Source organism: Taeniopygia guttata, chromosome 5, assembly GCF_048771995.1.
Source record: "Taeniopygia guttata chromosome 5, bTaeGut7.mat, whole genome shotgun sequence".
In the NCBI taxonomy this organism is placed as follows: Eukaryota; Metazoa; Chordata; class Aves; order Passeriformes; family Estrildidae; genus Taeniopygia; species Taeniopygia guttata.
The window spans coordinates 31,594,798-31,609,406 of NC_133030.1; the positions used below are offsets into that span (position 1 = coordinate 31,594,798).

General features: G+C 42.8%; 1 protein-coding gene across 11 annotated transcripts in view; it reads right to left on the reverse strand.

The window, feature by feature from the left end:
- EXD2 (exonuclease 3'-5' domain containing 2) overlaps nt 1–14,609 on the reverse strand; it is a 36,116-nt gene that overhangs the window by 9,913 nt on the left and 11,594 nt on the right. For 7 of the 11 annotated variants that reach the window (XM_041716665.2, XM_030274466.4, XM_030274459.4 and 4 more), the window contains 6 exons: nt 13,484–13,610; nt 12,406–12,731; nt 9,953–10,059; nt 9,553–9,688; nt 8,470–8,826; nt 7,575–7,721 (listed from right to left, as the gene is read on the reverse strand). In XM_041716665.2, coding sequence (XP_041572599.2) covers nt 7,575–7,721; nt 8,470–8,826; nt 9,553–9,688; nt 9,953–10,059; nt 12,406–12,731; nt 13,484–13,610 — 1,200 coding nt within the window. Of the gene's footprint in view, nt 1–1,104; nt 7,722–8,469; nt 8,827–9,552; nt 9,689–9,952; nt 10,060–12,405; nt 12,732–13,483; nt 13,611–14,609 lie in introns of those variants that run through there. The other 4 variants (XR_012056339.1, XM_072930096.1, XM_072930097.1 and 1 more) reach the window with 4 other exon arrangements.

Sequence of the window (14,609 nt, forward strand, 5' to 3'; positions counted from 1 at the left end):
ACTTTGCTCATAAGCTACATTTCCACACTGATGTTCCCTGCAGAGCACAGAACTCACCTTCCAGAGTGACAAGTTTTCATTAAAAGAGGCAGTGATGAGGACAAGAACCCATTCAGGCTGTTTCTTTCCCTTCAAGGTTAGGGCAAGGCAGGCCAAGAGACAATCAAGGTTAGTAGCTGAGTGCCAACCCACTAGCTATGGCCATTTCTCTTCCTTGCCCCTACTGCAGCCCACCATGAGAATAAGCTTTTCCTGTGAACTCACTGACTGGATACAGCTGGCAATGAAACACATCCAGCAAAAGGCTGGTGGCTAGGAGGAAGTCTTTCTGGTTTTAATTGGTGATTATTCCAGTTGAGTGAAATACAGATAACCCCCATTTTTTAGCTCTTATGTTTAACTACCTGTATTTACCTCACCTGCTGGCTTCTTTGTCCAAAATCGGAGCAGGCCTTACACACTACAATATCTCACTATACACTGGAAACCTTGAAAGCAGCAGACAGAACATAACTGGGGCATGGAGCCAATGGGGCCAGAGCCCAGTGCCCATAAGAGTCCCAGTGCCCATTTGCAATGTAGGGAAAAAAGGGGTATTTGGGTATTTTTGAGGATCTAACTTTCAACATCACCTATGGTGCACAGAAGATGTACTTGAAGGCAGTTTTCTTCTCCATAAACACTTTGTCAAGAGACAGACAGTCTAGTCTGATGTTTCCAGAGCTCTTTAAGGATTTCTTAAGTTCCAATTTTACTGCTTGGACTGACTCTACTTCTAGTGTGGAGAAAGTATCTGTAGAATGGAGATGGTCTTCAAAATATCAGCACAATGCTTTGAGACATGCAGCTGAACAACATCTAGTCTTGCTACTCATATATCACAGGAGAACCAGAGGGGGACAGAAGATAGCATAAAGCTTTTAAAACATATGGAAAACATCATCTAAATAGCTAAACTATGACATGAAACTATATATACATGCTTACAGCTCAGATCTGAACACTCCATAGCCCTTGCTAGATAAGTAGGGATAATGATTTTTTTTTTTTTCATAGTGCACTGAAAGGGTGTCCCGCTCATATTTTCACACACTCCAGCAGTCAGACAGTCTCTCTGCTTTTATTTATGGCTAGAACTCCTGGACAGAGTCATGGCACAGAGGAAAAAGGAAAAGCAACTGGCAGATCTCAGCTAATGCAAAGTACTGTCTGACATTTTTCAGAGAACAATCACTTGCAACGGACTTGCTGTTAATCACTGTGAAACAGATACATTTCAGATCCCCACAGAGCATGATACAATGTGAAGCAGCTTCTTAGAGCAGCAGGGGTTTTTGTGAAGGGAGGTTGGACATGCAGTTTTTCTCTTAAGCCTGCCTTTCTGACAGCTGCCTAGTACCCTTTTCACAGGCTTGTCAAATTTGTGCCGAGATATATAAACACCTTCTCTTTTTTTCCTTCTTTTTTGCACAATCTTTTGCTTTCTTAAGAAAAGAAAGATGGAAGCCATATTTCCTACCATCTATAGATGAAGCCGAAATTTTTCCTGTACAAGAAAATGGCTTCTTGTTATCTGAAGATGACATCTCTATTTCACAGTAAAAGCCTCCATCCTCTTTTTTTTTTTTTTTTTTTCTGTGTTCTTTAGTCCCCCCGTCTCAAAGCTGAACCTAGCCAATAGCTTGCAAAGGAAACTAATAAGAGAAAGATGGTTTTGCTTTGTTTCCTGGCGACCAACACCACTGAGACCCCAGGTAGCATCACACTGGCTAATTCAAGACAGAAACAAGTTCCATTACAGTTAAGTGGCAAGAAAGGATGCAGCACTAACCTTGGCACAGAAAATCCTTGCCAGAGCTGCATGCTCTTCATGGTAGAATTCACAGTGATAGAGAAATATGTTTTGATTAAGAGAAATTATGTTCCATGCATGTTTATTTGGCTTTTGGGTTTTTTTTTTCCCTCTAAGCTTAACCATGTTGGCTCACTTGCATTACCCTCCTTACCTGTAAAAGCACTGAACAAAACCCCATTGATGCAGGGCTAATACAAGGGCTCGCTGTGGCTCCTTTAATAAGTCCCAGGGCTATATCTTCTTTGCATTTAGCTCAAACTGCCTCTGCCTTTCTCCAGAACAATGTACCCCTCAGGGTAAGGAAAACTCCTTATATCAACAGTATGGTACTAAGAAGAAAACAGAGAAAAGTCTTTGTAATGGCCCCTACTCCCAAAGAACATCAAAGGGGATGGCAGCTTGTGGGAATGAAGAAGATCTTACAGGTCTGGCCAGCTGTGGAGGCCCAAAAGAAGGAGATCAAGAAACAGTGATGAGAATTGACTTTCTGGTTCAGACTAGAGGTGCCTCTAAATCCATACAGAACACTGCAGACAGCAAGTGATTTTTTTGTTACAGAGGCTCCCTTTGCATGTGAAAAGACCAAGTTCCTCCAAGACATTCAGACATGGGGCCAAGGCAGTGAGGTGTTTCTCAAGGCAACCACATAGCCCTCATGGAAAAACTCCCACCAAAACCATGTTACACACAGTGCAGAGTTCAGATACTCCCTAAGGAGCCAAAGCAATAGAAATGCAACAGGAAGAGAGCTTCCCATGCCTGCCATTACTGAATACCAGAGAAAAATGCAAGCCCACAGGGATATGTTGTCTTCTGTCCTGTCAGTCACAGATGTGACAGCTAGGACCTTTAGAGACTGTCAAAGGAGGGAAACCAAGGCAATCCAAATGCCAAGACTGTCAGCAGCATAATTAATATGTCATGTATGGTCTGCTCAAAAGTGCAGCATCTACTGTACCTCCAACAGAAATGCTGTCCAGCTGGTAAATCCTGCATCTTGCAATAATGTCTAAGTTACTGAAAAAATTGAGAAAAAACACAAACTGTAGTGTTTAGAAAGATGGAAATCAGTTTGTAGCCCACAGAGGAAGGGCTTCAAGGAAGGGCATTGCTTCTCCCACACCTGAGGTATGTCTCTGGAAGTTTGTACCCAGCTGTATTCTTACAGAAGAACATCTGTTTCACATGGGCAAAACATATGAAACAAAAAGGATGGAAGCAATTTCTGCAGGAACTTCATAAGCCAAGACAAGTTTGAGGATCTCAGCAGATGTGGTGTGCTCCCCACTAACCTGCAAGGACCAGTTTGAGGCAGGTGGCACCATGCACCAGGTAAAAGTCAAAATTTCTCTCCCGCATCTCTGGCAGCATCCTTTGGACAAACTTAAAAATGTGATGTTACAAGCAACAGAAAGAAAAACCCCATGTTGTGAAAGCCAGCCCATACAGAGAGCATTGCCAATTCTCCCCCTGCACAGATGTGTGTGATGGTTAAGTGCAGGGGTGTCCCAGTTAAGATAAAATACTTGGGGCAACCTAGATGGATGCTCAGGCTGAGAAAAACCTAAGGTTTCATTTGAACAAATGTAGATCTGCAGCCATGACTGACCAAAATGACCAGGCCAAGGACAGCACCTGAATCATTCAAACATACCTGAGCAAGCTCACCTTCCCATTGCTTGGAAGTACAGTATTGGTGCCAGCATGGGCTCTTCCACAGCTATCTCTGACACACAAATCAGGGAAGGCACTGGAAAGGGAAACTCGAGGGTGGGGTCCAGGTGCTACTGTCAGGAACAATGGACCCGTAAGGACTGGGTAAAGTCCAAGGAAAATAAGAGAAAAAGCAAGCATGCAAGAAAGGAACACGAGAACTTCAAAAGTGGTAAGTCTGGTAAAAGAGTAAATTTTTATAGAATGTAACAATTAGCAATGGAGACATACAAAGAAGTTTTATCTATAGACTAATAGAAAATTTAAAATCATAATAAAATAAAGCAAATCTATTTCTGCATAATAAATATATTGCTTCCCCTCTTCTTTCAGACTGAATTAAAATTGTGCAAGCTAAGGATATCTTACAAACAACAAAGAATCTTAGTTTTAAAAATATTTGTGAAGGAAGTTCGCCTTGCTAGTTTCTATTTCTGAACAAGTGATTTGGAAAAAAACCCTGTTCAATGATACCACTGGCTCCTCAAAAATAGAGGATCTGCAGTCCAGCTCTTGTCTCCACATTACTTTCTTGTCTCACAAACAGAAAAGACCTGACCTGCAGTCAGCCAATAGGTTCCATTAAAGAGTTTGGTCAGGAGTTCCTGTATAGAACAAAGGGAGAAAAAACAAAGCAGAACTAAGAGGTGAAATGGACACCTTGTACTCCTGATGAGAGAAAAGGAGTCTCTGAGTCACGCAGAGAGTTCTCAACACCTCAATCAGATGGAGACAGGATATAGCACTATCTGAACACATGCTCAAAATGCTTTGGAGAGAAAAAGTTATATCCAAACTGCTGCTGTAGGCAGGAAGGTCATGCTGGGATTATAATCAAGTTTGTGAATAAGCACAGAGACATACCACATTTGGCTAGATGCTTTTTTTGTTAAGACTTGCCAGTGGTACAGGGGAAAAAATTGCCCTCATAATGAAAATGATCTCATTTGCAGCTCTGTGATAAGTAGTATTCATCAGGAATCTCTGAATCCTCATGCTGCTATTGCAGCTCCTCTGGGATGGCATTAATGTACCATTTCTCTCCACGGCTCCTACTTATCTCAAACAGTCTCTGCTACAAACAGGGTTTTTACCCCTGGCCTGTGAAATTTCTTGAATTATCTGATAAGGGTCAGTTTCAGCCACAATCACAGCAGGTCCAGAATTCTGCCCAAATGTTACAAAAAAATGTGGGTCAACTGCGCTATACACAGCAGTGTGAAGATAAGGGTTTTACCGAAACTTCTTTACAGAGGCGTATAAAAATTGAGCATAGCTTCATCATTTAGTAGAAGCACACTCATCTCATGCAATCAAAATCATCAAAAGGGATTGTACAGAAAGGAGTGTGTATTTTTAAAAAGTTATCTTTAACTAAGGTCTAGCACCAGACACAAAAACATGAATATTTAAGGAAGTTAGACAGCAGCACATCTTAAAAAACAACAATAGTTAGCAGACACTAGCTTATATTTTCAAAGCATTTTACAAAAACATGAATTAATTAAGCCTCACAACACCCTTGTGAGATAGTTAAGTATTATTAGTCCCATTTTAGAGACAGAGAAACAGGCATGACGAGAATATAACCTGCTCACAACCACACATGTCAAATCCAGGTACAGAACACACGTGTGGTCAAATCTCTTAAAAGCTTCTGGTCTTTAATTTAAATTGTCTCCTCTCACCCCTTTTAAGACACCTGTCCTTATTTCTGTATGAAAAGGTACTCACCAAGTGCTATACAAAGAATCACTGAATGGTTTGGGCTGGAAGAAACTCTAAAGAACATCCAGTTCCAACATGCCTGCCATGGACTGGGACACCTTCCACTAGACCAGGTTGCTCATGGCTCCATCTAACCTGGCTTTGAACATTTCCAGGGATGAGGCATTCACAGCTTCTCTGTCAAGCTGTTCCAGTGCATCACCACCATCACAGTAAAGAATTTCTTCCCAATTCCTAATTTAAACCTAGCCTCTTCCAGTTTAAAGCCATTAATCCTTGTAAGAAGTCATAGGAGAGTTGCACCAGCTGTCTGATAATCTTTTTAGTCTTCCTCTGGACTTGCTCTATTATGCTGGGGGCCACAGAGCTGGACACAGTATTCCAGGTGGTCTCACAAGAGCAGAACAGAGGGGGAGGATCACCTCCCTTTACCTGCTGGTCATGCCTCTTTTGATGCAGCCCATGATGCAGCTGGCTTTCTGGAAAAGTAACCCATTCCAGGTACCTCCTGAATTGCTTATGCCCTGCTGTGTTGCCTCTCCAACAGATATGAGGTGGCTGAAGTCCACCATGAAGACTAGGCCTTGTGAACACAAGGTTGCTCTTATCTATAGACAGCTTCATCTACTCAGTCTTTCCTCTGTAGCAGCCCCTTTTGTCACCTGTCCCTGCCTTCTCTTTAATCTTGACCCATAAGTTCTTAATGGACTCCTCATCCATTCCTAGACTGAGCTCCTTGCGCTCCAGATGGAGCTCCGTGCACTCCAACCAATCACTGATATAGGTGACACTTCCTCCTTGCCTCCAGTGTCTGCTCTTCCTAAAAGGCCTGCATCCTTCCATTCCAACACTCCCGACACAGGAGTTATGCCACCTCATCTCTGTAACAGCCCTGCACACGTGAGCACACTACTTATGACAAACAAGCAGAATTAGAAAAAACATTTTTTATAAACTCTGTGTTACTGGAAGCTGTTTAACAAAAGACTGGATGTGGCTATTTCCATACTGCTGGAGTGTCACTTCTCATCAGGCACCTGCCACCAGGAAACTTGCTGAGGTCTATCTGCAATGCTGGGATAGCTCAGAATCTGCAAAAAAAATAAGGTTTCTTTACTTCTTCCATACAAGGAATCTCTCTCTGGCAGGGGGTCTTCTCTAGAAAGAACTCTTATGAATACAACTGGACTGAAAACAAAGAAAGATTTTTATCAAGAAGACCCTCACTGAATCACTAGGTTGGAAGAGACCTTCAAGATCATCGAGTCCAACCCATGCCCTAACACCTCAATTAAACCATGGCACCAAGTGCCACATCTAGTCTTTTTTTAAATGTATCCAGGATGGTGACTCCACTACCAGCCCAGGCAAACCATTCCAATGCTTTATTACCCTTTCTGTAAAAAACTTTTTCCTAATATCCCACCTATATTTCCCTTGGTGCAGCTTAGGACTGCGACCTCTGATTCTGTCAGTGCTGCCTGGAGAAAGAGACCAACCTCCACCTGACTACAACCACCTTCCAGGAAGTGGTAAAGAGTGATAAGGTCACCTCTGAGGCTCCTTTTCTCCAGGCTAAACACCCCCAGCTCCCTCAGTTGTTCCTCACAGGGCTTGTGTTCCAAGCCCCTCACCGGCCTTGTTGCCTCCTCTGGACGCACTCAAGCACCTCAATGTCCTCCCTAAACTGAGAGGCCAAAACTGGACCAGCACTCAAGGTGCAGCCTCACCAGTGCCAAGTATAGGGAAAGGATGACCTCCCTGGTCCTACTGGCCTCAAGGTAAAGCCAAGGACACAAATGTACGTCAGAAAAATCTAGAAACATTCATCTATTGTGCTTTTGTCGCCTTTCTCTGAACCCACTTTATTATGAGAGATGGTCTGGAGGCATCAGACATCCTGGGAGCCAGAAAATGATTCTTCATAGTCACTCTGAGAAGACAAGCTCCTTTATCATATCACTCTTGCCCTGAACTAGTAAGTGACAGATTAGGATTAAACTTCCAAACCACCTGAAAGTTCAAGTCAATGGATTTAACTCTATAAACTGCCAAATATAACTTTAACTGGCAAATCTGGCAGATCAACTCCTGCCTTTTTGCAAACCCAGGCCCCAAGTGTTAGTGGAGACATAAAAATGAAAACAGTCTTTCCATCTTCAGCTAAATATGTCCATCAGACACTATCCAGAGTCCAGGAAGTTAGTTTCATGACAGCTTGATCTGAAGATCCTCCCCATACTTTTGGATCAACTTCACATGGTTATGGTCCACTGACCATTGCTCTGGGAGGTGTTTGGGCTTCATGCTGTCCAAGAAATGCTGCCGCCAGCGTCTTTCCAGCTGCATAAGAGAGCGCAGGCCTCCTTTAGCACAACACTGCACCACCTTCAGTCCATGTGGCACGTAGCTCTCATTGCAGATCCTGCCAGGACACAAGCACAATTTATTTTCACACAAGCCCACTGTCAGACTCCAGATCTGCCTCCAGTGAACAGCAAGACACCGAAGACACTTTCAGCTGCAGAGTTTAATTACAGACAAAGGGTAATCTAACCAAGAGGGAGAGTTTGAAGCTTTGCTTCAATGCCAGATTGCTTTCTGGAATGCAGTTACACTGTAAAGCTGGTTTCTCAGAATGGAGAAAGTGTTCCCCTTTACAGCAACACTAAAAAAAGCTCTGAAGGTCTATTACAAGCTCCTCAGGAGACTGCAAATTCCTCAAGGCAAGAATTATGTGAGCCTTCAGAGTGCTGAGCTTATCATTGAATTCTCTGCCTGGATGGTTATGAGTTACAACATCTGCACTTTACAAACAACAGTGAGCATAACAAGAAGATACTCATTTCATGCAGAGACGAGACACTTGTTAAGAAAAGATATTTGGGGAAACTTTGAGTAAGTGAAGAAGAGAAGACTTCCAATATAACTGTCCTTCGGACTCTTTTCCTGATCTGTCCTTCAGAAGAAGTATAAAAATGTTGGAGGGGAAGATGAAGAGCAAAAACAGATTACTGGTGAGGAGGAAGAGAAAGAGGGAAAGAAACATAAGCTGCAGTTCAGAGAACAGTGGTGGGTTGAGGGGAGATTAGTAAAAACAAAAACGAAACCAGTAAGAAATGCAATATAAACAACTAAGAACCTTACATCCAGCCTACACGGGCTTGCTATACCTGGTTTCCAGACCAGCTGCTGCCTGGAGCATCTCTGGAGTGACTGTGTCTGTGTTATAGAAGTCCTTGATGCTCTGCAGCAGCTCTGCCCTTCGGGGGTCAGGCAGGCTGTCTGCATTCAGCAGGGCGCGCGCCCCCGAGCGCACTTGCCTGCGCAGAGGGTCCTCCAGGAGACGCACACCTTCCTCGGAGCCGATTGGAGCCCCAAACTCCTGGGCCAGCTGCTGCTTGAGGTGGTTGTCATAGTAATTGGAGATGGCATGGCAGGATGTGCAGAGTAGGAGCACATCATGTGAGTTGTGGTCCTTCATCTGGATGGGGAAGTGTCTTCGGTATTCATGAGGAACAACATTCTTCCTAGAGAAGACAAAACAGACACTCATTGTATTTGTCTGGAGCTGCTGCTCCCCAGTTCTTCCTTTTGCTGCCCCAGAAAGGGTCAGCTAAAACTAAAAGTCCAGGTAAGATTACCAGGACACGTAGTACAGAAAGTGATTATTTTTATTCTTTTCATTTGTAGTTCTCTCGACAGATTTTCTGCATTTCTCTTTTTTCCTTTCCAAAAATTCATCACTTTCAATTAAAGATTCATACTTTAAATTAAAAAAAAAATCAAGTAATGCACTATGAGAAGTATATTTGTCAACTAATCAGCAGCAGACAAAAAGACAAAGAGAAAAATCTTCTTTTTGACCCCATGAGCTTCAGGCTCATCTAAACCTTTCTAAAATAAAGGATTAAGTAGTGGAAGGAATAGTACAGCTCTTTTCAGAAGGGTATGCCACCCATCCAGTGTGTATCAGCACACTGCTGCCCCCATCACTCAAACTGCAACACATACATGTTCCATATGCTTTGATCTCTCCTAGGATCAGTATCTCCCGCCTCTGTAAGAGGAAAGGCTGGTCTCTCCGGTGTCTCACACAGCCAAAGAACTGCAGAGCGCTCAAACAGTGTCCCATCCAGGACATGAACAAGCACAATGTTTCAGGTCACTAGCCAAGCTTCTGGATGCCAAACTTGATGCAGACCTCAGCCCTGTTTTAGAAGATGCATTTTTCTCCTACCCACCAAACAACTCACCTGATATAGGATTCTCGCTTGCCACAAACAACACAGAGGTTTTCTTTGACTGTCAGATAATAATCAACTTGAGATTCAGGACGTCCTGAAGGCTCAAACCGCAGCTTCACAACAAAAGGGTCTGTGCTAACAAGCTCTAAAAGGATAAAGGCAAAGAGAAAATATTCAAGGCAAATTGTATTGGAGAGTTAAAACAACGATGCTACAATGTAAGACTCATGCTAGTGAATTCCCAACAGTACTTCCAATAAGAAAGGATACAAAAAAAAAAATATCCACGCTCCGTTAGGAAGAAGAGAGAAGGGAGAGGGAGGGAGAGCGAGGGAGAGCGAGGGAGACGAAGGGAGAGTGAGGGAGAGAGGTGCATTTCAAATACTGACAGGAAAACTGGTATGCCTACCTCCAATCCCTTTGTCCAAATACCACTGAGCTTTCTTGCGATCACAAGTGCACAGGGGCTGTCCATCTGGTGCATGCAGGAAGCAGTTGTCATACAGCGGAGATTTTCTATGAAACAAGAGCAGTATTACAGCAGCTATAATAGCATGCAAAAAAACCCAGAGCTTTCTATAGCCCTGTGTGTCACACTGCGGGTCAGGCAGCTTCCTCTCAATCACAGGAGTACCCCTAAGCACAAACTTGAGGCTGCTGAGACTCCACAGTCTGCTGCTTAGGGAAGTAGTACATCTGAAAATTTATCCAGAGTTCACCAACTGACTCTAAGGTATCTCTGCTCTCCTGCTGCCAACAGAATTCTAATGCTTGAATCCAAATTTTCAAGAGATTCCATCAATGAAGACAGCATTAAAAAAAATTTAATTAGAAAACAAAAGAGAATTGAAGTCACAAAGGATGATGAGCTAAGAGTAAACTCAAAGAGAGCATCAACTTACAGGCAAGGCAATTTCAAGGATCAGCTCCCTAAACCTGGATTTTAACTTTTTTTATGAAAACTTTCCTAAAATGTTGTGTTATTGCTATTTACTTTATTCACCCAACAGAAATGGTCCAAAAACACTCCTGCAGCACTGATAACTTGAATATGTGAGTTCAGGAGAACAATAAAGCTGAGCTGATGCCCTCAAACATAGCAGTGTGTTTGCTACATCTGTGCCAAACACAGTTTGCCAGCCTTTGGCAGCGACAAGAAGTCCTGCGTGAGCAGTCTCTGGTGGTTTGTGGCAGTGTATGGAAGGGCTCAGTTTAGCAGAAAACATTTCTTTACTCTGCCAACCTTCTTCAAACAAAATTGAAGCGTGGAGCAGGCTGGGCTCAGAGAGGACCTGGCAGGAACTGGCCAGACATGCCAAAATACACTGCAGAAAAGTTTTCTTTTCTCTCTACAGTGAGATTGTACAAATTCGTTCTCAGCAGAACTCTACCACCTAAAAAAAGGTTGATTCATAGGCTATCTGCTTCCACTGAGCATCAACAGTTCAACTCAGCCAATGATCATTCCAGTACTTCCCAACTCTAAATGAATAAACATTAAAACTAAACAGTCTTACACAGAAAGAGTGAAAAAGGACTTTTGAAACCATATCCAGCATTATCACAGACCAGAGCCACATTGCAATAAATACTGTAAAAAGCAGTGAGTCTACAGATCTCTCATGAAGTCAAGCACAGTTAAAAACAAAAAATAAATAAACATATGTGGGGAGATCTTAATTTATCTTGGAATGTAATTTTGTTTAAATTTTAATCCTCCCATGAGATGCAGTTCTCCTGATTTGTATTACACAGCCTCCAAAAAAACTTTTTTAAAAAATATGAGGGACTTGCTCTGTAGAACATAATACCATTAATCACTACTAATGAAATCAATACTATTGACTACACTAAAATTTCTTCGTTGCCAAGCCAAAAACCCTAAAAATAAGAAAACAAATCCCAATGATATTTACATATAATTTTAGTTATGTCCAGTGATAAATTTTATTAGATTGTATCCTAACAAAAGCAAACATACAGATACTCCACATCTTCCACTGCACTGAGCTTAAAGCACCTTTTCCAACATGTTTTTAATTTAAAAACAACTGAACTCTTGCTAGCAAAAGCTCGTAAGAATTTAGGATTCACTCCAAAAAAACACCTGCAAGAATGGTAATCCTGAATCCAGCAACAGTTGCCTCTGCAAGGCTAAAGCAGGACCATTCTCTCGTTTTGCCCCCTGGCCAACCCGGAAGGGCACTGCTTTGCTGCTACCACAGGCTGTTCCTGCCTGTGCCCTCTGGCACCTCATATAACATGTCTTACCCCTGCTAACCTCAGCTTTTCGCCCTGCCATCTCTGTAGCCATGGTGACATGGGACAGCAAAGGAAAAACAACAGTCCATGAGGCAGATCTTGATGAAAGGACAAGCTCTGTGCAGTTGCCACCTTTTCCTTGGAGAAGACAGGGCACAGCTGTTTGGGCAGCAGAATTACAGAATCATAGAACATGCAGAGTTGGAAGGGACACCCCAGGATCATCAAGTCCAACTCCTAGCCCTGCTCAGGACACCCAGGACACCAAAGAATAACACCTGGAAAGCCAACTGACTCCTGCTAGGACTCTCCTCTCTGGTGAATGCTTCCACAGGGGAAGGAAGGAAGGAAGGGTAAAACTTAAAGACAACTCCTCAACTTGCTCATGATCTAAGTAGAGATCTAAGTGCTGCCCCCACTTTCAATACCACCTAGAAGAAAATGAGGAAAACAGGCACAGGATCTGACCCCCATGACTGTTAGGTCCTGTGTTCCCTTTCCTAGCTCATATAATCTACTTTGTTTAATGACTCGAGCACGAGGCAACACTCAGGGTTTTCCACATGCAATGCAAAGAGTAAAACGTACTCATATACTCACCGTGCAGAATATCCCACACCCAGAGGCTTTCTCTTCTGCCTCCGTGGATCTCTCATTTGCTGATTGCCAGAGGGCTGGCCATTCACCCAAGATTTCCGATTCTTTGCTTTCTGAGGAGAACATCCCTCTCCACTCTTCTCCTCTCCTGTGCTGCCACTCTTTCTTCCTCTAAATGGAATATCCACCAAGCCCTGGCATTTACCACGTACTTTCTCCCAGGCAGTGACAGAATTTTCACCTTCAGGTGTAGCAGGGAGGCTGGTAAATCCCAGCAAATGGAAGAACACAGCCACTGAGACCTGGGCATCCCTAGCAGCATAGAGAACCTGCAGAAAAGCACAGAAATGAAGATATTGACAAACAGCGAATACTCACAACATTACCAGTCTTTAGCACAAGGTACAGAAAACCAGGAGCTGGATTAATTTCCTTTTGAAGTTCACATGAAGTTTTGCCAGCTGAATGGCACTTTCATAACAACACCACATCCCACTACCTTGCGGTAGTGCCCCCAGGAATTGCAAGGGGCTGAAAATATATTAAGGTCAGACATCCTCCTACCCTACCAATCCCTCTTTCATAAAAAGTTCCCTTTTAACACACTGGCTAAGAGTATTCAGCATGCTTTTTTGTCCTGTCACTCCCTCTGCCGGTCACTGCTTCTGCAGGCATGTGCAGCTTGACTACAGAAACTGGGCAGTCGGGGAAAACCCAGTGCTCTAAAGAAGGTGACCAAGATTTCCAGTGTCTCTCTAATATTGCACTGACTGGTACAGACTGAAGAAAATAATAAAAAGGTGAGGTTTTGGAAATACTTTTTCAAGGGATCCTGCCTCATAGATCTTTCAGGACTAAAGGAAAACAACACTAAAGAATCCAGGCAGAATAGCAGAAAAATATCTTCATGGAAAAGGAGAGAAATGTAGGCAGTGAGTCTGAAATTAACTTTAGGTCCTGTCACACATAAAGTTTGGATGTATAATTTGAAAAGGCTCAGATCTCCCTGTTGTAAAGCCTCTTTTGCAACTAAGAAGGTTACTTCTCCTCCCAAAACAGTAAGTTGAAGTGGAGAACATACCTGATCTTGTGTCAGTTCTTCTGCTTCCCAGTTGCTGCAACGCACATGAGGAGATTTGTCAAGTGGGAAGTTCAGGACTTTTTCAGCTAAAGACTTAAGGCTAAGGCAGTTGTGAAGTAGATCCTTCCTTCAATTCAACAAAGACAGTGAAAAAAATACATTAAAAATGAAACTATACACTCATGCAAATTCAGATGGCCTCATACAGCCTGGACCTGAGAGAACACAATGCACATGATGCATGACTCAAACAGCACGCAGCTGCCTGTCAGCTTTACAGGCCCTCTCCCTCCCCTCTACTAAAATGTCCTTTCTAGATTTAGTACTTATCTCCTGTCTGCAATATGCAAAGCAGGCAAGGCTAGGAGTTAGTAACATTTAAGGCTGAAGTGTTTGGCTCTGAATTAGTCCCTCCTGAACTAAAGAAGTCCATCATACAGCGATGGATGACTTGTCTGAGGGATTCATGAGAAGCCCAAGAACCAGAAATGAAGAATCCTGGCCACTAGAGACAGGAAGTCCATCCTCAGTGCTCAAAAGGCACCAACAGGTCAGCAAAGCATGGCCCAGATCACTAACACCACACCTAGGCACACATATAATTGTACATGAAGAATATTTACAAGTAAAACATCTTGTTTTAGGAAGAGTGAAAGATAAGAAAATGGCATCACAAGTGTAACCTTTCCATAGAAGAACTGTTATTAAAAGAGAAAATTTGAACTGGTTTATTTAGTAATTTTTCAAGAAATCTTGAAATTCAACAGTTCCACTTACATGCCCCAGGCACATTTAACTCACACTTCTTGGCAGTGCATTCTAACATCTGCTGACACAGTGTTCATTCCTACTGCATTACATCACTGTGCCTGGCCTACTTAAAAGCTGAAGCCGGAACACAGAAAAGTCCACAAAGGTATCAGTCTGTGAGAGAAGACTAATGGACACAATTAGCAAATTAAATCCTCATTAAGATTGCATTTCCATTAAGATCGAAGAATAGAAGTATGACATGCTCTTGGGCTGCAGCTGTCAATGCCCATTCTCCAAAACCACCCTAAGAATTCCAGACATACCAGTCTGATATCATTCAGCTTATGCAAATCACCTAAGAAATATTTCCAAC